At 42.7% G+C, this 25,008-nt stretch overlaps 1 protein-coding gene and 1 pseudogene across 1 annotated transcript; both read right to left on the bottom strand.

Moving 5' to 3' along the window:
- Positions 1-2,682: 2,682 nt before the first annotated feature.
- On the bottom strand, positions 2,683-3,439 carry LOC122905074 (annotated as a pseudogene).
- Positions 3,440-10,078: 6,639 nt separating this feature from the next.
- Positions 10,079-23,267, bottom strand: LOC122899901 (butyrophilin subfamily 1 member A1-like). The gene is given in 8 exon segments (XM_044238114.1): positions 10,079-10,312; positions 10,314-10,837; positions 11,251-11,277; positions 14,938-14,964; positions 17,306-17,506; positions 17,622-17,903; positions 21,071-21,418; positions 23,183-23,267. Coding segments are annotated over 8 exon segments (1,728 nt in total).
- Between the last annotated feature and the right edge of the window lie 1,741 nt (positions 23,268-25,008).

Below are 25,008 nucleotides of genomic sequence, written 5' to 3'. Positions count from 1 at the left end.
CTCAGCTTGGGGTTACCTTGAACCAGTCGCAGGCTGGGTGAGCTCAGAGTGTGGTCAGAGGCTAGGGAGACAGGAGTGATTGGGCACTATTCTCTGAGGGAACACTGAGGAGTGGGGCCTGGAGCCCTTGGCTCCTTGGGGCCAGAGACTGGGAGGCCGCCATTTTCATTCCCATCCTCCAGAACTCTATGGAAAGCATTCAGGGAACAAAAGCTCTCGAAAGAAAACGTGAGCAGATTACTCAGCCTGGCCCCTGGTAAGGGAGGTGCAATTCTTTCTCAGGCAAAGACACTTGAGAATCACTACAACAGGCCCCTCCCCCAGAAGATCAACAAGAATTCCAGCCAGGACCAAGTTCACCTACCAAGGAATGCAGGTTCAATACCAAGGAGAGCAGCGGAATTCCAGAGGAGGAGAAAGCAAAGCACGGAACTCATGGCTTTCTCCCCATGATTCTTTAGTCCTGCAGTTAATTCAATTTTTTTTCAATATTTTTTCTTCTGCTGCTATTTTTTTAAACTTTTACCCTTTTCTTTTTTAATGTTTTATAACTATTTTATCTAATATATACATATATTTCTCTCTTTTTTATATTTTTTCTTTATTTGCATTCTTTTTTTTATTGTTTCTTTTTTTTTTCTGAACCTCTTTTTATCCCCTGTCTCCCCACCCCCCCCCAGTGATTTGGGGTCTCTTCTGATTTGGTTAATGCATATTTTCCTGGGGTCTTTGCCACACTTTTAGTATTTTACTTGCTCCTTCATATACTCTTATCTGGATAAAATGACAAGGCAGAAAAATTAACCACACACACACAAAAGAACAAGAGACAGTACCGAAGGCTAGGGACCTAATCAATACAGACATTGGTAATATGTCAGATCTAGAGTTCAGAATGACGATTCCTAAGGTTCTAGCTGGGCTCAAAAAAGGTATGGAAGATATTAGAGAAACCCTCTCCAGAGATATAAAAGCCCTTTCTGGAGAAATAAAAGAACTAAAATCTAACCAAGTTGAAATCAAAAAAGCTATTAATGAGGTGCAATAAAAAATGGAGGCTCTTACTGCTAGAAAAAGGGAGGCAGAAGAAAAAAAATAGTGATATAGAAGACCAAATGACAGAGAATAAAGAAACTGAGCAAAAGAGGGACAAACAGCTACTGGACCATGAGGGGAGAATTCGAGAGATAAGTGACACCATAAGACGAAACATTAGAATAATTGGGATTCCAGAAGAAGAAAGAGAGAGGGGAGCCGAAGGTATATTGGAGAGAATTATTGGAGAGAATTTCCCTAATGTGGCAAAGGGGACAAGCATCAAAATCCAGGAATTGCAGAAAACCCCCCTCAAAATCAACAAGAATAGGTCCATACCTCATCACCTAATAGTAAAATTTACAAGTCTTAGTGACAAAGAGAAAATCCTAAAAGCAGCTTGGGAAAAGAAATCTGTAACATACAATGGTAAAAACATTAGATTGACAGCAGACTTATCCACAGAGACCTGGCAGGCCAGAAAGAACTGGCATGATATACTCAGAGCACTAAACGAGAAAAACATGCAGCCAAGAATACTACATACAGCTAGGCTATCATTGAAAATAGAAGGAGAGATAAAAAAGACAAACAAAAACTGAAAGAATTTGCAAACACCAATTCAGCTCTATAGGAAATATTGAAAGGGGTCCTCTAAGCAAAGAGAGAGCCTAAAAGTAGTAGATCAGAAGGGAACAGAGACAATATAAAGTAACAGTCACCTTACAGGCAATACAATGGCACTAAATTCATATCTCTCAATAGTTACCCTGAATGTTAATGGGCTAAATGCCCCAACCAAAAGACACAGGGTATCAGAATGGATAAAAAAAACAAAACCCATCTATATGTTGCCTACAAGAAACTCATTTTAGACCCGAAGACATCTCCAGATTTAAAGTGAGGGGGTGGAAAACAATTTACCATGCTAATGGACATCAGAAGAAAGCAGGGGTGGCAATCCTCATATCAGATAAAATAGATTTTAAGCCGAAGACTATAATAAGAGATGAGGAAGGACACTATATCATACTCAAAGGGTCTGTCCAACAAGAAGATCTAAGAATTTTAAATATCTATGCCCCTAACGTGGGAGCAGCCAACTATATAAACCAATTAATAATAAAATCAAAGAAACACATCAACAATAATACAATAATAGTAGGGGACTTTAGCACTTCTCTCGCTGAAATGGACAGATCATCCAAGCAAAAGATAAAAAAGGAAATAAAGTCCTTAAATGACACACTGGACCAGATGAACATCACAGAGCACGCTGTGAAGAAACAGGGTTCCCAGGCTGAAGTCCTTCACTGGCTGATGGTAAAATGCTTGCTCATGCCCATTGAGCTGGGTGGGTATAGTGTCCCACAGTGTGGTGGGCTGCCCAGGGGCTGCCCTCCTGAAGAAGCTTTGAGCAGGCCTGAGAGGATATTGCTAGATGTTATAGAGGTTTTGGGGGTAGGTGGCTGGGTGGGCAGAACCAAATTTGGGGGGCTGTATTGGTATGGAGGCAGCCTCTGGTCAGTGGACAATGTGCTGATATCTGGGAGACACCCTGAGTGATGCAGGACAAGGCATGTGTCATTGTTGTCAAAAACTTTTTGGGCAGCTGCTCTTGGGTGTCAGCTGGGTCCTTGGGCAACCTCAGGCAGCTGAGGGGCACATGGTATTGGCAGGCCCCTGGGGGATGGGAAGTGCCAGTGGGAAGTGCAGGTTGGTGAGATCAGGTAAGGAGCATCCTGTGTTCATGGCTAGTGGAAGGCCAGGCACATTGGCAGGCTGGTCAGGGAGCACATGGTGCCCTGAATAAATCAGATAAGTGTTAATTGCAGGGAGTTCACAGGACTAAGATCAGGAAGAACATAAGGACAGCTTCCAAGCACAGCATGACTTCAATGATTCTTTGTCTTCTAACAAGTTCTTCAATAACAGGGACTTTGGAGTGCACTTTGCCATTCAGAAAATCTCCATGGGGACTGTGCAGGATGCTAGGAGAAGCGGGGCCTGGATAAGTGTCCTGAGGGCTGGGGTTCCTCACACTGGTGTGAAAACAGAGTCAGTATTTGTCCTATTCAGTCAGATGGTAGTTGAAAGACCTGCCCCTTCATAGCAGGGACATTGTTCCAGGACACATCCTCCACCAGCTGGGCTCTGGGGGAAGAGACAAATAGGCAGAACCATAGGGACAGCTGTATTTCTGGCAGGGATAGTGGTGGAGTGGGGACGCCATTTTTCTGGAATCACACTGTAACTGTTCCAAAGCTCCTGGTGCCCAGGGCTCCACAATGAATACAGAGGCAAGTTGAGGGGGCTCTTGGAACTCAGCCAGGTCAGAGCTAATCTGCCTATGAGTGGGCAGAGAATGGCCATAAGGAGAGCTCCTTGTGTATGACAGTTGCATTTTGGGGGTGTGTAGGCCCCACGTGATCCTCAACCCCAGGCTCTCTGGTGTCTGTGCCTCCTCTACAAGCCTGTCTTCCTGCACTTTAACCTCCACCTGTGCCTCTCAGATGACTAGACTGGTCTGTGCAGTTTGTCTACATCTTCCTAAGTCAGTCTTGGTCAGTTATGTGTTTCTAAGAATATACCCATTTCCTTTAGATATATAATTTGTTAGTATGCAATTATTCATAGTCTTTCATGATACTATATATTCCTGTCCTATCCATTGTAATAATCCTCTTTTATTTCTTCTTTTTTTTATTATATTATATTAGTCACCGCACAGTACTATGTCTCTTTTCTTTTCTTAGACTAGCTAACTTTTTGCCAGTTTGTGTTCATCATCTTCTAGAACCAGCTTTTAATTTCATTGATCCTTTCTATTGTTTTTCTGGTCTCTATTTCATTTACTTCTGCTCTGATTTTTATTATTTCTTTCTTTTTGTTAACTTTGGGCTTAATTTGTTCCTCTTTTTCTAGTTTGTTGAAGTGTAAAGGTAGATTGTTTATTTGAGATCTTCCTAATTTTATGTTGCTCTAAACTTTCTCTCTGAACTGTTTTTACTGCAACCTACAAAATTTGATATATTATATTTTCATTTTCACTTGTTTGAGACCATTATTTATTTCCCTTTTGATTTCCTCTTTGACCTATTGATTGTGTTACCAAACTCAGACTAGTTGAGCATCCGATGCCCAGTAAGCCCTTGTCTGAGATATGGGTTTTGAGGCAAAGAAAGCGTCATCATTATAACAAAGGCCCAGTGAGAAGGCTGCCTATCCTTCCCAATGCTGCATTGCCCTCTGGAGGAAAACAGACAGCCACTACTTGTTTGGGGAAGGAGGTGAATGTATGAGAGGAGGATGAGGTGTTTCTGGAAACCTTGAGACGGTGGGACTTGAAACAATCTGGCGCACTATATTTCTCTGGAAAATAAGGCACCCCATTTAGGACCTGGAATGATGAGGTATGTCAGATAATTCTGAGACAAATGTTTCTTTCCACTCCCCATTAGGTTCCTATAATCCGTGGGTAAACAGAGAGTAGGGGTAAAAAAGCAAAGTAAATGATTGATCATGCATGAAGTTAAGTGATGTGAAAATGTCCTTAGTAGGAAATAAAATGTGACGTGCATCTAAGGGAATAATGCAACTAATACAATATAGTTCTGCATATGCTTTCAAGACTAGTCCAAAAACCAGGTGTCTATCTTCAGCTGTTTAAAACTTTGTCATCTCTTTCCCACATATTTTTAGGTCTACTCAGTTTCCTCTTGTTCATTTTTACTTTCATACCAATGTAGAGAATTTGGCTGATACAGTTTCAAAATTCTTAATTTTGTTAAGATTTCTGTGTTCCATCTATCCTGGAGAACGTTCAAGGTACACATGAGAAGAATATGCATTCCTCTGCAGCTGGACAGAATGTTCTATAAATGTCATTTTTTTCTGAAGTGTGGTTATGTTCTGTTTCCTTGATGATTCTGCATCTGTATAATAAATCCACTGTGGACTGTCGGGTACTGAGGTCCCCTGCTGTTATTGGATTATTGTCTATCTCACCCTTAAGATCTGTATTTGTTTAATGTATTTCAATACTCAGGTTTTGAGGGCACATGTTTTTATAATCGTTATATCTTCTTTTTGGCTTGAAGTCTATCTTGTCTGATATATACATGGCTACACCTTCTTTATTTTGGTCACATTCATTTGGGTTATCCACATCCATTCCTTCATGATAAACCTACATTTGTCCTTATAGCTAAAATGACCCTTCTGAAACCATGACATACTTGGTTCTATTTTTTTTTTTTAATTTATCAATGCACCCTCTGTCTTTGATTGGTAAAGTCAACCTACTTATGTTTAAGTGATTATTGATAAGTAAGTACTTACTATTGTCATTTTATCTTTTCTGGTTGTTTTGTATCTTTATTCTTTCCTCTTCTTTGTGTTCCTTTCTACTTTTATCACTTGCTGGTTTTCCATGATGATTCCCTCAGTTTTCCCCTTTTTAAGGTTCTCTCTGTTCTATATATTGTTTTGTCTTACCATGAGTTTTGTATAAACTGTCTCATAGGTTAAATGGTGCTTTTCCTGCTTTTGGCAACTTTTCTTCATTTGCCTACATAGCTGTTCTCATTTTCCTCCTCCCCTTTTACATTTTAGCTGCCACAAATTCTTTTCTGGTATAGGTTTGTTACCAAATGTAGTAAATCTATCTATTTTTAATTACTTTAGCCATTGCTGTTATCATTAAGTGCTTAATGCTCTATTCTAAAATAAGGTTACAGTTTCTGACTCTGTCTGCCAGGTTACTCAGAGTCTCTGTACCTTCATCATTTTATTACAGTATTAAAGTTCTGCTCAATATGTCTTGAGGCAGGCCTAGTGGTGGGGATTTCCCTCAAGTTTTCTTTGTCTGGGAAAGTCTTTATTTCTCCTTCACGTATGAAAGATAAATCCTGGATACAGATATCTTGTCTGGCAATATTAATTTGTTAATGCTATGAGTATTTTATTCCACTCTCTCCGAGCCTACAGAGTTTCTGCTGAGAAACCAGCTGATGATCTCACCTATGGGGGCTCATTTTTATATACTTTCTTTTATACTTTCAAGATTCCTTCTTTATCTTTGACATTTGACAGTGTCATCAAACAGTGTCGTGGAGATGATATTTTTGTATTGGGAAATAAGGTAATCTATTAACTTCACAGACTTCTATGTCCAGTTCTTTCCCCAGAATTGGGAAGTTCTCAGACAACACTTTTGTAATAACAGCTCTGCCCCTCTTCTCCTTCTCTTCTCCTTTTGGTATACCCACTATTCTTAACTGGCTCTCCTAATGGAGACTGGTAGCTCTTGCAGTATTTCTTCATTTTATAAGCTTGTTTTCCTTTTAAGTATTCTCTACATGTGATGTAGGGCTTTGGGTCACAACCCAAAGATCAAGAGTCGGATGCTCCACTATGTGAACCAGCCAGGCACCCCAGGGTTTCTTTACGTTAAAAAAATAATAATAAACCTTTGTTCTCTTCACTTCTACCTGAATCATTTCTAGATTCCACCTTTCAGATCATGTATTCTCCCTTCCACCTGATCTGCTCTATTTCCAATGTTTCTAATGAATTCTTAATCTCATTTACTGAGTTCAGCTCCAGAATTTCTGTTTGGTGCTTTTTGAATCAAAAGACAATGAGACAGCTGATATGTTCTAGATTTTTCAGTTTTTTTGAGGGAGGCTTGGATGGCTATGTATTTTCCCCTTAGGACCGCCTTTGCCGTATCCCACAGGTTTTGGACTGAAGTGTCTTCATTCTCATTGGTTTCCTTGAATTTTTTCAGTTCTTCTTTGATCTCCTGGTTGATCCAAGCATTCTTAAGCAAGGTGGCCTTTAGTTTCCAGGTGTTTGAGTTCCTTCTGAAATTTTCCTTGTGATTGAGCTCCAGTTTCAAAGCATTGTGATCTGAAAACATGCAGGGAATAATCTCAGTCTTTTGGTATCAGTTGAGTCCTTATTTGGGCCCCAGTATGTGGTCTATTCTGGAGAAGGTTCCGTGTGCAGTTGAGAAGAATGAGTATTCTGTTTTCTTAGGGTGGAATGTTCTGTATATATCTATGAGGTCCATCTGGTCCAATGTGTCATTCAATGCTCTTGTTTCTTTATTGATTTTCTGCTTCGATGATCTGTCTAATTCTGAAAGAGGCATGTTAAGATCTCCTACTATTAGTGTATTCATATCAATATGACTCTTTATCTTGATTAACAGTTTTCTTAAGTAATTGGCTGCTCCCATATTGGGAGCATAGATATTTACAATTGTTAGATCATCTTGGTGGATAGTCCCTTTAAGGATTATGTAGTGTCCTTCTGTATCTCTGACTACAGTCTTTAGTTTGAAGTCCAATTTATCTGATATGAGAATCGCTACCCCAGCCTTCTTTTGAGGCCCATTGGCATGAAAGATGCTGCTCCGTCCCTTCACTTTCAGTCTGCGTGTATCTTTAGGTTCAAAATGGGTCTCTTGTAGACAACATATGGATGGGTCCTGTCATTTTATCCAATCTGCAACCCTGTGCCGTTTTATGTGTGCATTTAGGCCATTCACATTGAGAGTGATTATTGATAGATACGTTTTTATTGACATCGAGTTACCTTTGAAGTCTTTCTTTCTGTAGACTGTCTCTATATTTCTGTTCAATGCTACTCTTGGGATTTTTCCTCTTTTATATCTCCATCCATTTTGAATGTCAGTCTTGCTGGATAAAGTATTCTTGGCTTCATGTTCTTCTCATTTAGTGCCCTGAATATATCTTGCCTCAAAAAATGGGCAGAAGATATGAACAGACACTTCTCCAATCAAGAAATACAAATGGCTATCAGACACATGAGAAAATGTTCATCATCATTAGCCCTCAGGGAGATTCAAATTAAAACCACATTGAGATATCACCTTACACCAGTTAGAATGGCCAAAATTAACAAAACAGGAAACAACATGTATTGGAGAGGATGTGGAGAAAGGGGAACCCTCTTCCACTGTTGGTGGGAATGCAAGTTGGTGCAGCCTCGTTGGAGAACAGTGTGGAGATGCCTCAAGAAATTAAAAATAGAGCTTCCCTATGACCCTGCAATTGCACTCCTGGGTATTTACCCCAAAGACACAGATGTCGTGAAAAGAAGGGCCATCTGTACCCCAATGTTTATAGCAGCAATGGCCACGGTCACCAAACTATGGAAAGAACCAAGATGCCCTTCAACAGAAGAATGGATAAGGAAGATGTGGTCCATATACACTATGGAGTATTATGCCTCCATCAGAAAGGATGAATACCCAACTTTTGTAGCAACATGGACGGGACTGGAAGAGATTATGCTGAGTGAAATAAGTCAAGCAGAGAGAGTCAATTATCATATGGTTTCACTTATTTGTGGAGCATAACAAATATCATGGAGGACAATGGGTCTTAGAGAGGAGAAGGGAATTTGGGTAAATTGGAAGGGGAGGTGAATCATGAGAGACTATGGACTCTGAAAAACAATCTGAGGGGTTTGAAGTGGCGGGGGGGTGGGAGGTTGGGGTACCAGGTGGTGGGTATTATAGAGGGCACGGCTTGCATGAAGCACTGGGTGTGGTGAAAAAAAATAATGAATACTGTTTTTCTGAAAATAAATAAATTAAAAAAGAATAAAAATTGAATAAATAAGAAAAAGAATAATACCATTCATTTCATAGAGTTGAAACATCCTATTTGTATAGAGAAGGCACGTTATTGCAGCATGATCCTTTTGAAAAAAAAAAGATAATGAATTGGTAAGGGGCATATTTCACACTTCTAGTTCCGCAACTTCCACATAAACCATTTACTCACATTGGAACTTCCATATAAAAACACAACAACTCCACATTTTCACTCATCTACAGGGCTACACTTAAAAGTGAAAAAGTTCTCACTCTTTTCCCAAAATGGAACAAACAGGCAGTCTCAGGCATTGAATCAGTTATTTTTATTCCTTATTCCTTAAATCCAGCCACAATCATTTGACTATTCTATTACATAGAAATTATATTTGAAATTATACCATGGACAACTTTGCACAAAATCACACTGGTAAGAAGGGGAAAGGAAAATAGATAATTAATACAAATGACACATCTACATGACAAGATAGAAAAATATGCAAAGGGACTCCAGTTCTTTTCCTATTTTTGGTCACAGACAGGAATTGAGATCTGTGACTTCCTTCTTCCACTTCCAATTCCGTGTCTTCTCATCTCTCCCAGAAACACAACAGGTCAGTGTTTTCTACTTCAGGAGCCAACAAACCTTTATTCATTATGGTCTAAGTCCTCAACAGTCTGACTTCCTTCTGTTTCCTGTAGGTTCCATCCACCCTTACAATTGGACTAGAAGTACTGAGAAGCCATACATAGATCCTGGAAATGTGCTCATGGTCAAAGCTTTCTGCAATTCACCCAGGGTCTGAAAACACTCTTCTTCATTTACCTCTTTATTCTGGTAGCAGTTCTGTTCTTTCCAACTGCTGTTGACTCACAAGGAAACCCAAACTCTTAGTTATCCATTCCCTGCATTAATGCAGCACCAGTATTTCAGAATAAAAAATATTTACTGAGGTTCATTAAGATAAGTATGTCTCATCCATTCCAGAATAGGAAGCCTGTGTGTAAAATATTACACACCACTCTTCTTTAAGTCCATTAGCCAAACTTCAGAAATGTTCCAATGGACAAAGTTTTTTAGTCAGAGTGCACATTTCCTAAATAGAGCTGGTAATCCACCTGTAGTCTTTGGGTTTATCTGCACAACTCAAACTATGTAAAATAAACACCATTTAATTCTTCAGAATAATTCAGACCTCATCTCATTTCATATCAAAACAATACAAAGACTCCATGAAATAATGTTCATGATAAAAAGAAACATGACTTCCAATAGCAAAATTCCCCTAACCCCATTACAGCTGAAAAAGTCAACATTTATCTTCTAATACCTGAGAATAAGGCATGAACCGACTATTCTTATAACCTCATCCCTTCATTTCTATACCCAGAAATGAAGGGAAAGACACCCAGTCATTCAGGACTAACTTCAGAGGCTATTACCCTTGGGAATTTGCAGCTCCAGGAGAAGCCACCCTGAAGAATCTGGGACAGTGTTGGAGCATTATGGGGACATAGCTTCAGGACCACAGGGGAGTAATGGAGATTCTGCCCCTGGGAGATCACCATCAACACCACAGCCTGAACTGAACTCCTGCCCTGAGAGGCTCACAGGATCCTCTGAAGAACAAGGAGGGTTGTTAAGGGGTACAGGGGTCTGCACAGGCCCACCCACCCCAGAGCAGATGGTCAGGGACACATCTCCTGACCTCAACCTGAAGTATGGAAACAGAGTCCCAGAGGAGGAAGCGAGAGAGAAGGAGAAAATGTGGGAACTATCAGTCATGTTGTAGAATGAGACATCCCATTCCTTCAGGTCCAGGAAAACCCCTACCCTCTGGGGAATTGGCACATCGAGTTTTGAATTACCAGGAAGGGAACATAATGTATTTTCATACATCCCCACAACCCAGAACCCCTTTTCTGGGGATTCCTGGTACCAGCCTTTCCTCTCCACATCTCTCCTACAGACCCCCAGGACCCATTCACTTTTTTTTGCATTGCTGATCTCCACCTCCCAGTAACAGCACCCTGATGTGATGCCTTCATGACCCAAGACACTATAGACTCCATCATCTGAGGACTTGGGTGAGTCCTTGAAGGTCACACTAGTCTTGTCATCAGAGACAGCAAGGCAGGAATGGGCAGACTCTGGATCCAGACTGACAGTCACTGCAGAGACAGTTACCAATCATTCAAGGACTTGCCCTACCACATACCAAGGCACACAACCACCACCCCACCCCCAGACACCTAGCTGCATGCAAGGAGGGCTAAACCTCATGAGATGAGAGCCTTTTGGCTCAAGCACATAGCCTCTAACTGGAAGAAGTAAGCATAAGACTGCTCTGGAGATTAGACATGTCACAGGGTACTTGAGGCCAGACAAGACTCCAACACTAAAGAATACCCATTTATATCCAGTATCAGTCACACCCAGTAATCTCAGCTACATGACTTTCACTGCTCCATCCCACCCCACCACCATTGATGATGCCAGCATCTGTATCAGCACAGCAAGCTGAAGTAGATGTCAGCAGCCATGGGCTAGCAGTAGGAACACCCAAACAACAGAAGTAACTCACAGGCCTGGAACTTCTCCTTCCGCCAATCTACAAGAAAACCACATTGCACAAATGTGAACAATAAATCAGAGACTTGAGGAGACTGTACATACCACTGTTCATACCTATCTCTGAAATACACTAAACCAAGAGTTATAGGGGAAAATGTTTTGGAAGGATTCACCTGGTGAATTTATTTTTCACGCACATTAATTCTCTCTCTCTCATATGCTCACCCTCCCTCTCTCTGTCTCTCTCTGTCCTCTCTGACACAATGCACACACATGCATGCACACACACACCCACACACACCCACATGCACACACTCTCTCTCATACATCCACAACCATCATGCTACAGTGTTCCCATGAAAGCCAAGCCATAAAGCTTAACACCACTGAGGGACTGGGTAAGCCATAAAGCTTAGCACCACTGAGGGACTGGGTACTGACCTAAAAAGAAGGCTCTTTGCACAGATTTCATGATCAAAGTAAGCTTTCTCAATCCCTAGCCACACACCCATCCTGAAAACTAAGTTTTCTTTTGAGAAAGAACTGAGGAGATCAACATTTCTGAGGCCTCCATTTACTTATAAAGAACTGGCTGAACTGAACTTGCATGTTGACTCAAAACCATGGTAGAGGCAATACAACTGGGTGGAGCTTCACCTGGAGGATGACTCTCAGCCATGGGTGAGGAGAGCTCAGGACATGGCACCAGAGAAATCTTGCCCCATCAAGAGGTAATGGAGAAGATTCAAGGAAGGAGAGAGAGAAGTTCAAAGCAAGAAAGTAATGAATTTGCTTCCCTTTATCATGGAGTATTGCAAGGGAAAACATCCCTGTGTGTAAGGGGAAACCAAAAAACATTGGTCTAGTCATCTGCTTCTCCCTATATAATCACCTAGAGAGATCAAAAGCAAGGATACACAACACACAATCAGACCCCAAATATGGCTATGTCCTATGCCCCAGAAACTGAGTATGTTTTGGTGGAGAGGACTTTACAGATGTGAGTAATATTAAGGAACTGGAGATATGAATGGGGCAGGGATGGAATAACAATTTCTCCAAAAACCTAGACAGAACCTCAAGCCCAATTATCCTAAGGATCATATCAAGCTACCCTCTATAAAGTGAGGTCCCAAAATGAACAAGAGAAGAATACAGGGACCCTGTCTCTCAGTGACGCAAAGTATGAACTCCTCCAGCCTTCATACTCTCCTTTGGGAAGAAGAAAGGAAGCTAACTGATCACAGAAAATGTATATCTGTCATAAGACCCTGAAAAGTCGGCATGGTAAAGCTGTTACCTCCAATAGGACAGAGACTCCAGAACAAAATTAAAGAATGAGTATAAAATAAGAACAGGACACTTTCTTGAATATTTGCTGACAACATGGGACCACTATTCTCTCCACAGGTTTATTCAGATAAAGTAGTATGTCCAGCTCTGTTGATTTGCTTATACCAACAGATCACGTGAAGTGGGTGGACATGTCACATTTTGAGAAAAGAGAACTTGACTTGTTCTTCACTAAGACATTAGCCGACAGCAAACTCTACATTTCTATATGACAACTGACACAGATTAGCAAAGAAGAGGAATCAGGAGGAGGAGAAGAAGGAAGAGGAGAAAGGGAGTTGGTGTTCCAATCTGAGACTCCACAGTGCATACAGAGCTATGCTGTGCACTTCTGTGGTCCAAGATCACTCTTCACCTCATTTCCACAGCAAGCTGCTCATTAGAAATTATTCTTCCAATTTCATGAATAAGATCATATCAGACATTTGTTCACATCACATTATGAGCCCACCAATGTGAAAGTGTTGATTCTACTGTAAGGGTGTCTGTCCTTACAAAATAAAAAGAACATATATAAGGTATACTTTAAAACATGGGCATTTCAATCTAGCAGAGATGGGGTGATTCTAACAGAAGACTATTTTATCCACATTTTTAACTGATAAGTCCCATGATTCAGTGAGGCTCTCTAAAGAGTTTTCCTCACACATCTGGTTCCCATAGATTCTTACACCCCTGGCTCCCCCTTCTCTGTTCTCACAGGCTGTATCCCTCATCATAAATAGAAACACCCAGGACAGAAAAAGCACATGTTATGGATTCAAACAGCCTACATTCATAACCCACCCCAGTGCTACAGGGTGCTCTGGATAACCTTTCATTGCATTAGTGAACCTAGGATCACACTCCTCCCCCAACTACTACTGGAAGGGTGAGATGGCCTCATTATGTGAAGCAAACCCAGTTAGAAAATTACTTCAAAGCATCTTAAAATAAATATGTCTTTTCAGAAATCTCTCAAACATGTGTCAAGAAAGTTATTACTTTTTGCACACCCAATAACTTGCATGTCCTCTGTGTACTTCCCACTCTAACCACCATGGCTCTCATTTGTGGTTTCTATTCTACCCAAAGCCACCCAAAGTGTCTCTTCTACTCTCAGCCACCCAAAGTGTCTCTGAGAGGAATCACAGGCTCTCTACTTTCCTTCTCATCTCCTCCTCTCTTCTCCAGCCAGCTTTTTTCCCCCTGATTTACTCCAAAATTTTCTCTGGTAAACAATTTTCACTCCTCTGAGCTTCTCCTATTGCAATACTCATGCACTGCCCCTAATAAATCTAACCTGTATTGAGCCCATCAGGTAAATCCAAAATTCTGAAAGGAGAGATAATGGTTGTGAACAACTATAAGTTACTGTCCTTTAAAAAAATAATTTCTTGAGAGACTGTGGACTCCGAAAAACAATCTGAGGGGTTTGAAGTGGCGGGGGGGTGGAAGGTCGGGGTACCAGGTGGTGGTATTATAGAGGGCACGGATTGCATGGAGCACTGGGTGTGGTGAAAAAATAATGAATACTGTTTTTCTAAAAATAAATTGAAAAAAAAAGGAAATACATACATAAATTAATTAATAAAAAAAGAAAAAATAATAATACTGTTATGCTGAAAATAAATAAATTTTAAAAAATTAATATCTTAACACTGTAATACAAACATGTACATAGGATTTTGTTTATACTGGCAAGTATCTCACAAACCCTGTAGCAGGACTCCATAAATATCCTGGAGGCTCTGGATCTGAGAATTCAAACAGCTGACCTGTTTGAAACTACTTCCAAAACAACCATGGAGGTTTAGAGGAAGATACCTGGCTTGGAGAAGGAGTCAGAGCATGCAGAAGCAAAATGAAAACCATCACTCCAGAGAAACAGCAAAAGAAAAAAAAAACCCAGGAAAACCAAAGCAAGATCCGAAAAGAGATAGGAATTTCAGGGTAAAATGGATTCAGAAACAAGGATCCCTTAAGGAAGACCTGAGTCCTAAGCAGGCAAACTTGATTTCTGAAATCTTTCAGAGACAGCAAATTTTGAAGTACACCATCAATGCCATGGTCCAACTGCCTTTACAAATGACCACTCTGTTGTCACTGTACCAACAAACTATCAGTTAAACAAGGTGCGTTCAGAGGGTGTTGCTAATTCTAACGGCAACCTACAGTAGAGAATGGGTCAGAATAGAGGCAGATCTGTGATCCCAAGGACAGTCCCTGCAGTCTTCAGAAGGACACAACAAACATAATAAGGAGATCAGGGACACCAACCCCATTCTAGGATGAGGTTCAGTGACAAAGAAGTTGGCACAGTTAAGTTTGGGGAAGTAAAGCTGCAGGAAACTGAGTCACTTACCTGCATACAGTTTTGCCTCCTTCAAGGCTGAAAGGGAAGACACCCTGGTGAGACATGAGCCAGAACAAGTCTGCATATTATTGATCTACTGGCACTTGACTCCTCTCTGTGCTGCAGGTGACACTATCAACAGAGTAAGGAGAGAGGCTAGAGAGGAGATCCCTCCTGACATGGGCAGACAATAGGGTTTTGGGGAAATTCCCTGGACCACAGGTCAGAGAGCCGGCATTGCAGGCTGAGTTTGATGCCTGCCAGTTATTGCTGTGTGACTTTTGCCAAGTTAGTGTCCTGAGTCTGAAAAACCATAACATTAAAAAAATACAAACTCTGATAAACAAACGGAGGGTTTTGGAGGGGAGAAGGGTGGGAATTGGATGATCCTGGTGTTGGTATTATGCAGGGCACGTATTACATGGAGCACAGAATGTGCTGCATAAACAATGAATTCTGGAACACTGAAAAGAAATTAAAAAAAAAAAGACACATGTAGTTGAATAGCAAAACCATCAAAGTGACAGTTAAGTTAAAAATTAAAAGCACTTTTAACTACTAAACTTCTCTTCTTCTACAGACAAGTAGACTTAAGAGTCAACTAAGAAAAACAATTTTAACCAGAAGAGACAAAATTAAAAAAAAAAATCAGCAGAGTCCAAAGAGATAAATGAAAATAACATAAAATTGAATTATTTATCATGACATTAAGAATCTCTAAGGTAAAAAAAAAAAAACTCTTAAGTTATTTACTCAATTTTATGCACACAAACATTGCAAGGCCAGTTATCTATATGCATCTGAACAATAGAAGAGACACAACTTTTGTGGAAACACTGAACCCATAAGAGTCAGGTAGATCTCCTGGGGCCAGTGGAGAAGAATTTTAATCTCTAAAGCAATTTCATGTTTAAAAAATATAGGTAGCAGTGTGGGAGGTACTCAGCATAAATACAGTCAACAACTAAATCTGTTTCTTTTTTTTTTTTTTTAAGGGGAACAGCAGGATTCAAAAATAAGTCAAAATATGCATTTCAAATAAATTTTCAATAAAAATAGTATTCCTTCAAAGAACAATACACTATGTCCAACCATTCTTGATTACCAAAAGAAAATGCATAATACTAACAAATTTCATCCACAGAATTTTTCTGAAATGAATCCCAATATCAATTGCATCCCAAAATAAAGAAATTGTCACATTAAAAAAAAGCAAAATTTTTATTTCATCTGCTTCCAATTTGCTTTAAAGGTAAAAAACTATAAAATGTATGAAAATACTTTAGGGAATAAAATATACATTTTTCCATGAATCTAAGAAGTCATTGTTACATCCAATGTTTTCCAGGAGAGAGAGATATGGAAATAACACAAAAGGGGAGATGAAATAAGGACCGGGATGTTAGGTGAGCTCTATGGTAAAAGTGGCCAAATGTTCTCAGAAAATACATCGCTGGGACCAGTAACAACTTATCCCACAACATTCCCACCCAAACTCTGCTCAGTCCTCTACCCAACACTTTGTGATCAGTACCTCCAGGAACTGGAGAGAAAAGACTCTCCCACGATGGTGTTATGTGGAGAGATCACACTCCTGAATTTAACGGCCCCAGAAAAGACGCTCCCACGATGGTGTTATGTGGAGGGATCACACTCCTGAATTTAACGGCCCCATTTATTTACATAGTTTCTCTAAAATATTCCAGAGTATTCAGGTTAACTGAGAACCAGTTGCATTGAAAACTAAAAGCTACAAAGGTGGTGGGTAGATCAACCCAAGGTGCATGACAGACTCCACTGACCACCATCATTCCAGGTTTCAAAGCACCGTGTGTGAAACAATAGCCCAGATGGGGAAAGCCCATGGAACAAGTTCTGCCTCCCACCAGGTTCCACTTCTGGAGCAAGGATGGGTCCTCATGTCTCTGCATGAAACAGAGTGGGGACACTATGGATTAAGGGGCAAGAGACACAAGGATGTTTGGAGAGTCACTCACCAGCCAGGTAAACAGATTTCCTGCAGTCTGAAAGGCAACACAGGAAACAGGTGAGCTAAGAACCAGAATGTCTCCTATGAATGCGACGCAGAAACTTCTAGGAAAAGGACACAAAGTACCAAGATCTGCTTGGAGTTCATCTGAAAAAAAAAAAAAAAAAGTACACTCCCATCATTAAGAGCAGCAAACACTGCACCTGGAAAACCCACAATAGCATCTATATGTCTCCATGAAGATCTAACTCCAGACCCCTCGAGCCTCCACAACCCCACCTGTCCTCTCTGGTCCTCCTCAGACCCTCCTCCTGGCCAAGGGATTATTGTCTGCTTCTCCTCTGCACCAGTTTCCACCTTTATTGCCTTGACCCTGTCCTGCCTTACCTCTGGCCTTCAGTGCCTCCTCCTTTATCTGCAGGTCCTCCTCCTTGTCTCTGTGCAATTTCTCCCATTCCTGCATCTTCTGGAGCTTTACACTATGTTCTCTCATGATGTAGAAGACAGCCCCAAGGAGTAGGAGCATCAGCACAGAGAGGATCACCATGAAAGCCAGCTTCCATGGAGAACTCCGAGGGAAGAAGGGTTCTGTGCCCAGACAGACACCCCATCAGGGGCACTGCTCTGGACGGCCCAGCCCAGCACACACAGGGACCCCCAACCAGACCATTCCACCCTTCTGGGAGTGGGAAGTAGTACTGACCTGGGATGAAAATGGCCATTGCCTTTTCCTGGCCCAGTATGGGGTTGAGGACTGAGCAGGTCACATTCCCTGAAGATCTGTCCCTCACCACAAGAGTGGACTCTATGGTGAACAGCCCTTCAGCATCTTGGGCTTGGGTCTCAGAGAATGTCAGGAGCTTCTCTCCACTTAGAGTTCTCCACTGCACTTGGGGTTTTGGGAACCACCCCGAGGCTATGCACACAATTTGGACCCCATCCTCTTCTGGCCCTGTGATGTGCACTTGAGGGGCAGGGCCCACACCTGAAGAGAGAAGCTAGAGAGCACAAGTAGACCACCCAGAGCCCAGGGATTCCAGCAGAACCTTCCTATATGCAACTCCATGTGCAGCATTGCATTTGGGGGGCTCCTTGGGGGGAGTGGTCCCTACAAGGATTAATGTAAGGGGTCCTGCCATGTATAACAGAAGGAAGGAACATGGGGACCTATGGCAGGCCCAGAGAGCAGGCTCTTCTCCCCAGCCATGAGGGTGGGAATTCCATCACCCAGTGGCATAGAAGGAGGAATTTGGTTCCAGGAACCATCCTTCTCTGCTCTTCTCAACTCACACACTCTCCAGGGCATCTGTGGGCATACCCACTGCCACTGAGTCATCACTTACACCAACCTACATACCTCCTGAGCTCACTCCCTAATATCCACATCTCTGGTTTAGCTGTGCCAGGATTCCTCACAGATGATTCAGACTCAAATCCTGAACTAATTCATGTTTTGCCACATCTGTGATAGGATAATGTTGAAAATATCCCCAATCCTTCAGCCGTCTTTACATCCAGCCATCCCTACTTTACATCCTACTTTACAACCTTTTTTACATCCAGCCACCTACTGTTAATGCTTTCATACTCTGCTCCTGGGCTCCATCCTGTGACTTGACTCAGCCACTGAGAGTTCATGGAATGTGACTCAAGCAAAGGTTGGAAACTGCTTGTGCCATTGCCTTGTCCTCTGCCACAGGACAGACATCTTCAGGCTAGTGCAGCCTTTCCAGCTGAAGCTGTCCTAGATCAACCAATAGCCACCTGGACAACACCAGCTGAACAAATCCAGCCAAGGTCCACTGTCAGGAAAAAATATATTAGAAGTCCCTGTTGAAAATAGGGAAAGAGAGCCCCTTCCCATCCTTTCCTTGTAGCATTTACTTGAGGAAACTGTGTTTTGGGTGTTTTCTCTCCTCTTTGAAATGTATGTAAGTACTTACACTGTTGGTGGGAATGCAAGTTGGTACAGCCTCTTTGGAGAACAGTGTGGAGATTCCTCAAGAAATTAAAAATAGAGCTTCCCTATATAAGTACTTTAAAAAAACAAAACAAAAAAAATAGGCCTTTTGTCAGCTGTGTGATCCAAGAATGTGTTTCTCAAGGACCTGGGAGCCCTCTCTTTGAATTGCTCACACCAAGGAAGACAGCAGCCCTCTCTTCCCCTTCTCTGCCAGGGTAGGAGCCTAACCTCAGTGGGCACCATGATCCACGTGTAAAATCGCTACCTGTCATCATGATGGGAGAATTGGTAAAAAAAAAAAATACACTACTTTAACTTTTATTTGTCTGGGAAACTCTTCATCTCTCCTTCTATTCTGACTGACTCCCTTGCTGGATTCTTGGCTACTGATATGTATTTTTTTCCGTTTAGCACATTGAATATATCACACCACTCCATTCTGGCCTGCAGAGTTTCTATTGAAATTTCCACTGAGTATATGTGAAAGTGTTGAATCACTGTATTGCACACCTGAAATGAATATAACAATCTATGTTAACTACAATAGAAATTTTTAAAAATTATTTTAAGGTAGAAGAATTTGGTTTTTCTCGGAATAATGCCAACTATCTAACTTACTTGCTCAGCCAATATCCAAGCAAATAATAAGGTGCACCACCTAGGACAAATGATGCCGACAAGTCCACCTACATGAGGGCTCATAACTGTTGATCCTGAGAACATGTATGGAATGAGTTCTGTCTGCATATGGAAAAGATGAGATTTCTTCGGTCTTTGCATTTCTTGATAGAATCTCTGTGAAGAACAGCACATTGTAGTTGATGCTAATTTAATAATAAAAAGGACCTTTCTTACTACTCCCTTAGAGACAAGATTCTGGGTTGTGAGATTATGTTTTTAATTTTATTTCCCCTACATGGCTGAAGATTTATGAGTAAGACCTGTTAAGATTACCTGAACACAGCCCAGATGAGCTGAACTCCCTGAATGCTGAATTAAATATATGCTTGTTGTTACAGGCCACTGAGATTTCTATGTCTGTGTTACACAGCATTATGGCAGCAACCTGCAGCATACACATAAAATCAATATTTCTACCACTAAACAACCAATTAAGAAAAAGAGAGAAAAACCTGTGAGTACCTGAAGTCCCTTCTCTCCAAGCCTCCAAAATGTCCTTGTCCCCAAATCTCCTCAACTCAGCTGGGTCTACTTTCCAAAACTCTCTGATGCTGGAGTGCTCCTTTCCCACCACACTGCCTCTACATGAATGCAGGAGGCCATCCTCTCCACCGCATAACTACATCCAGCCTCCAGTCTTGCTCACCTTCCATACACCTTCCATTACAGCTGCCAAAGCAAACCTGCCCTCACACACCTTGCTCCACTGCTCTGTTGAAAATTCCCTCAGCCCTGAATCTAAATGTCATAAGAGCTCACAAAGCCTTTGAAGGTCTGGTATTACCACCCCCACTACCCCACAAATGAAACTCCTATCCACTTCCTCCCAAATCCCACCATCTGCACACATCAGGGAGTACACACTCCAGGCCTAGGACAATTCAGTTGACTGCTCAGACCCACAATCATCATGCTGTGTATGCCCCACACAGATCCATCAACCAGAAGGCCATCTCAGAACGCTGTCTTCTTCACTCAAATATCTGCTTAAGTGTGCATTACTCATGGGCTTCTCCTGATAAATCCTGTCTCTGTGCACCTGGACCTGGAACACCTCTATATTGCAGATAGTCACTTCTCACCACCCTCCCATTCACCTCCACACCAATCATGTGGCCTCTCTTTCTGCCCAGACTCACCAGCCACACTCCTCCCTTGGGTGCCTCATGTTGGTGTTCTTCTGCTTGGAACTCTCACCCCTAAAATGTATATTAGGCTAGATCTCTACTCACCACCATCTAACATTGTCTATAACCTATCTATTTGGCTATTTATTGTCTGTATAATATAAACTCTATAGGGCAGTGAGCTTTATTTGTTACACTGAGATATCCAGGTGCAGAGAACATAGCTATCATGTACCAAGAGTTCTGTATATTCGTACTGAATAAAATGAAGAGTGAAAAATCCACTTTCCCTCTTGTATAAATTGAGGGATATTAATTTAGATCCTGAGGTGGCTCTGAATTCCAGTACTGCAGGTGAATAAATACTGATCAGCAACCCACCTGCCACCTTCAGTTCCAAACTGGCCTCTTCATAGAAGATTCCCATTCGGAAGAAGCAGGTGTACAGCCCATTGTCAAAAGCCTGGACATTGTGGATGCGCACAGCAGCCTCCCCCTGGGTGAGGAAATCCTTCACCAATGAGGTTCGCCCTCTGTACTTCACCAACTGCTCTTCTCTCTGCTCCTGGTGGCTTTGATAGATGAACACTGCTTCTGAGAACTTGGAGCGGAACCACCGCAGCTCCATATTCTCCACATCCATGGCCGGGGACACACGACATGGCAGCGTGATGTCCCCACCCAGCACTGCCACAATGGGTTCCGAGGGGCCAATCACCATAAACTCCTCTGTGGACACAGACATAGGAGTGAGAAAGCTGGAGAGATGCAGGACAGGGAAGAGGACACACTGTTAGGAGGGAGGCCCTGACTGAGGGACTCAGCTGTGACAACTCCTAATATGACAATTTTATCCTACAACAACTTTGAAACACACAAATTGTGTCAAAGAGACTCCTCAACAGCCTGTGCTCCTGATTCCAGGCACTTCCATGAAGGACTCTCTAACTTAGTGGTTCCAACCCTCCACAGGCATCACAATCACTAGGAAGGTCTGTGAAACACAGACTGCTGGGCTCTTCTTCCCCCAGGGCTCCTGGTTCAGAAGGTCTGGAGCGAGTCCAAGAATGTGCATTTCTAAGGAGGTGGTGAGAAGCTGATACTGATGTTCCAGGGAACACACACTGAGAACCACAGCTCGAACCTGACTCCTCTTAGGACAGGACTGAAAACTCACAAAGAGCAGTACTATGGACTAGTGGTAACATCCTACTCATTGCACCACACCTGAAACTTTCCTATACCTGCTCCTAAATTTATTATTTCTGCCTATGTCTTTGTTCTCTGCTGAATTCTATGTGCACTAAAAACTAGACCTCACAGCTACTTCCATTAAAACCTGCCTTCACTCCACTGCTCCCAGGACCCAAATCACTGCCTATTCCCAAAGAGGGTTCATCCCACTGTCCCCAGCCTCTTGTAGGCCTTGGTCTCCTGAGACCTGGTCGATATGTCACAACAGGACACTTCTGCAGGACAAGCCCCACGGGACATCTAAACACCAACTTCTCAGCTCCTGTGCTACTCAAATTCAGCTGAATCTCTATCTGTTTCACCTGTGGGATGACAATTACTAGTCTCCCTGTGATATCCTCTCTCTAGTCAACGTCTGTGAACCTTTAAACCTGTAACCAAAACCACGTCCCTCTTCTACCAAAGCCCTTCAAAGATTCTGCAGTTGCCTATGTGATCCCAAGCACATTAAGGAAGACCCTCCCTGCTCTCTGATTCCCAACTCTTGCTTCTCTCCCCCTCATTCACTCTGCTCTGGCCAACACTCACATCCTCTGCTTCTTGAACACCCAGGCACACTGCCAGCTTTGTCTTGCTGCTCCTCACTGTGGAGAACCTCTTTCCATGGCATCCAGAAGGGTTATTACACTTCCTCAATGTCTTTGTTCCCATCCCACTGTATACAGTGATCACCTATGGAGCACCTATGGCCCACTTGCCATCCTGCAGCCCTGACTGTCCCAAATGCTCTAGGTCCTTGTGTGATGCTCTCCACTCCTCTAACAGACATGAACTGTACGGACTTGTGGTATTTTGTACTCGCTGTCCTGCCAGAATATAAGCTCTGTAAATATAGAGACTGGCTGCTTTGTACACAGAGTAGCACCTAACATGTATTCAGTATCCTATAAATATTTGTGAAATAGAAGTACCAGTAAAGCCAAGAAACAAAAATCCAATAAATTCAGGAGGCAAAAAATAAAAATAAAATTATTTTCATACTATTCATAGTGAAAGTCACATTTTTTTTACTTTAGAAGACATAAACTCCTCATTAGAGAACTCTCATGTTCCTCTGCCCTTATTTTGCAGTTCTGGGATTCTTCTTATGTGTTTCATTTCAAATAGGAGTTGGGGCATCTTCAGAATCTGTGTAGATCTAGGGCTTCCACCAATATCCATCTGTCTTGATGGAGACACCAGCAGAGCTCTGGGGGCTCTCACCCACCCCAGGGAGATACGGGGAGCGGACACACTCACCTGCAGAGCCCCCAGCAGGCAGCTGGAAGAAGAGGAGCAGGGAGGGGAGATGGTAGAGAAAAGAGCCCCTGCAGCAATCCTCCATTTCCTCAGACCTGGGGAGACACAGGGCAGGAGGCAGGTGAGCACCTCCAGACAGGAGGCAGGTCCAGCCCAGAGCTCTGGGCCTCAGAGCAAACAGCCGGGCTCAGGGCTGGCAACAGTCCCCAGCAGGAGCACAGCCTTTCCTACTGCTCAGTATGCTGATGAGGTGGGAGCCCCACAACCCTGATGCCAAGAAAGTCCTCCCAGCCCTTTGGAAACTTTCCCAGCCTACTCTGCCCACAGGACCAGACCCTTCTCGCCTTAGCACAGGAGCCTCCTCCATGTCTGCATGAGTCATGGGACACCACAGATGTCTGGGAACACAAGACCCTCCCTGTGAAGGACACACCAGCTCCTGTGTGCTGTTCTTCTGCTGCCCCCTAATTATAACCAGGGAATGACTGAGAAGAAGCATGACAGTCAGACTGCGTCCTCCTCAAGGACACTGTGGCTCTCACCACATGCACATTGTTCCAGGGTCCTTTGATAGGTGAGTTCATACTGATTTCATCTCCTGCCTCCTGCAGCCCTTTTCTGCTCAGGACCAAGGATGTGGACTTGCTCATAACTGAAGCAAGACAATTCCCCATGGTTAATCCTGGTTTTCTCTATCTTTGAGAGGTTTCTGCCTCAGGATAAAGGATCCCAGCAAAGCAGTGGGAAGCACACGATAAAATGAAACTGGTCAAAAAGAAGGGCTTCAGACCAATGACTCGGGGGAGCAGGGGGCAGCCAATGGTCCTGGGAAGGATAGATTCTGGGGCTGACTGCTAAGGTCTCCTCCATACTCAGTCACATGCTGAGGGAATCAGATGAGGCAAGTTTCTTAACCTACTCTGTCTCAGGTCCTATCTGCCATGTGGAGAGCGTAATAAGACCTCATCCCACATTATAAGAAGTATCCTATGGGGGCGCCTGGGTGGCTCAGTGGGTTAAACCGCTGCCTTCGGCTCAGGTCATGATCTCAGGGTCCTGGGATCGAGTCCTGCATCGGGCTCTCTGCTTGGTGGGGAGCCTGCTTCCCTCTCTCTGCCTGCCTCTCTGTTTACTTGTGATCTCTCTCTGTCAAATGAATAAATAAAATCTTAAAAAAAAAAAGAAGTATCCTATGAATTTATGTATGGAAAGTCAGTGCACATTAGAACTGTGCCTGGTGCTAGGAACGCTGCAGAAATGTCATTCAGTAAATGAATAAAGTGGAGTCCCTACTGTAGTCCTGGGTCATCTCAGAGCCTCATTATTATCCAGCACGACCCCACAGCCCCACCACAATCTCAGCGTCCTCTTCCCAGCCAGCTGCTTCCCACTTTTCTCTTCTTGTCCAGCAAGTGTATTCAAAACCCACTCACCTGCGTGAAAAACAGAGGCTTCTGGAGCGTCTCTGACTCAGTACTGTGAGACATCAGCCAGCCCCAAATCTGCTTTCAGAGATTTAACATGAGGTTGACTGCTCAAGCCCCAAACCCCACTTCCAGATCCAACATTGGTGCCACGGGCTCCTCTTGTCTGAGAAGCAGCTTGTTCCCAGGAGAGTGGAGAAGCACAGCCTGGCACAGGTTGCAGAGGTCTCAGCTGAAACAGTGACCTGGGGCACTCAGCACTCCTGGACAGAAGAATCCTGTGATGACTCCTTCCACCATTTGAAAGTGAAAGCTTACAAAATGCACCCCTAGCAGACTCTGCCCTGCTCTCTGGACGATAAACCAGTTATCAGGAAGGAAACACATAATCAGAGCCACAGA

Source organism: Neovison vison, chromosome 1 (genome assembly GCF_020171115.1).
Source record: "Neovison vison isolate M4711 chromosome 1, ASM_NN_V1, whole genome shotgun sequence".
In the NCBI taxonomy this organism is placed as follows: Eukaryota; Metazoa; Chordata; class Mammalia; order Carnivora; family Mustelidae; genus Neogale; species Neogale vison.
Note: the sequence above shows the minus strand (reverse complement) of the source record. Positions and strands in the feature narration are given on the sequence as shown.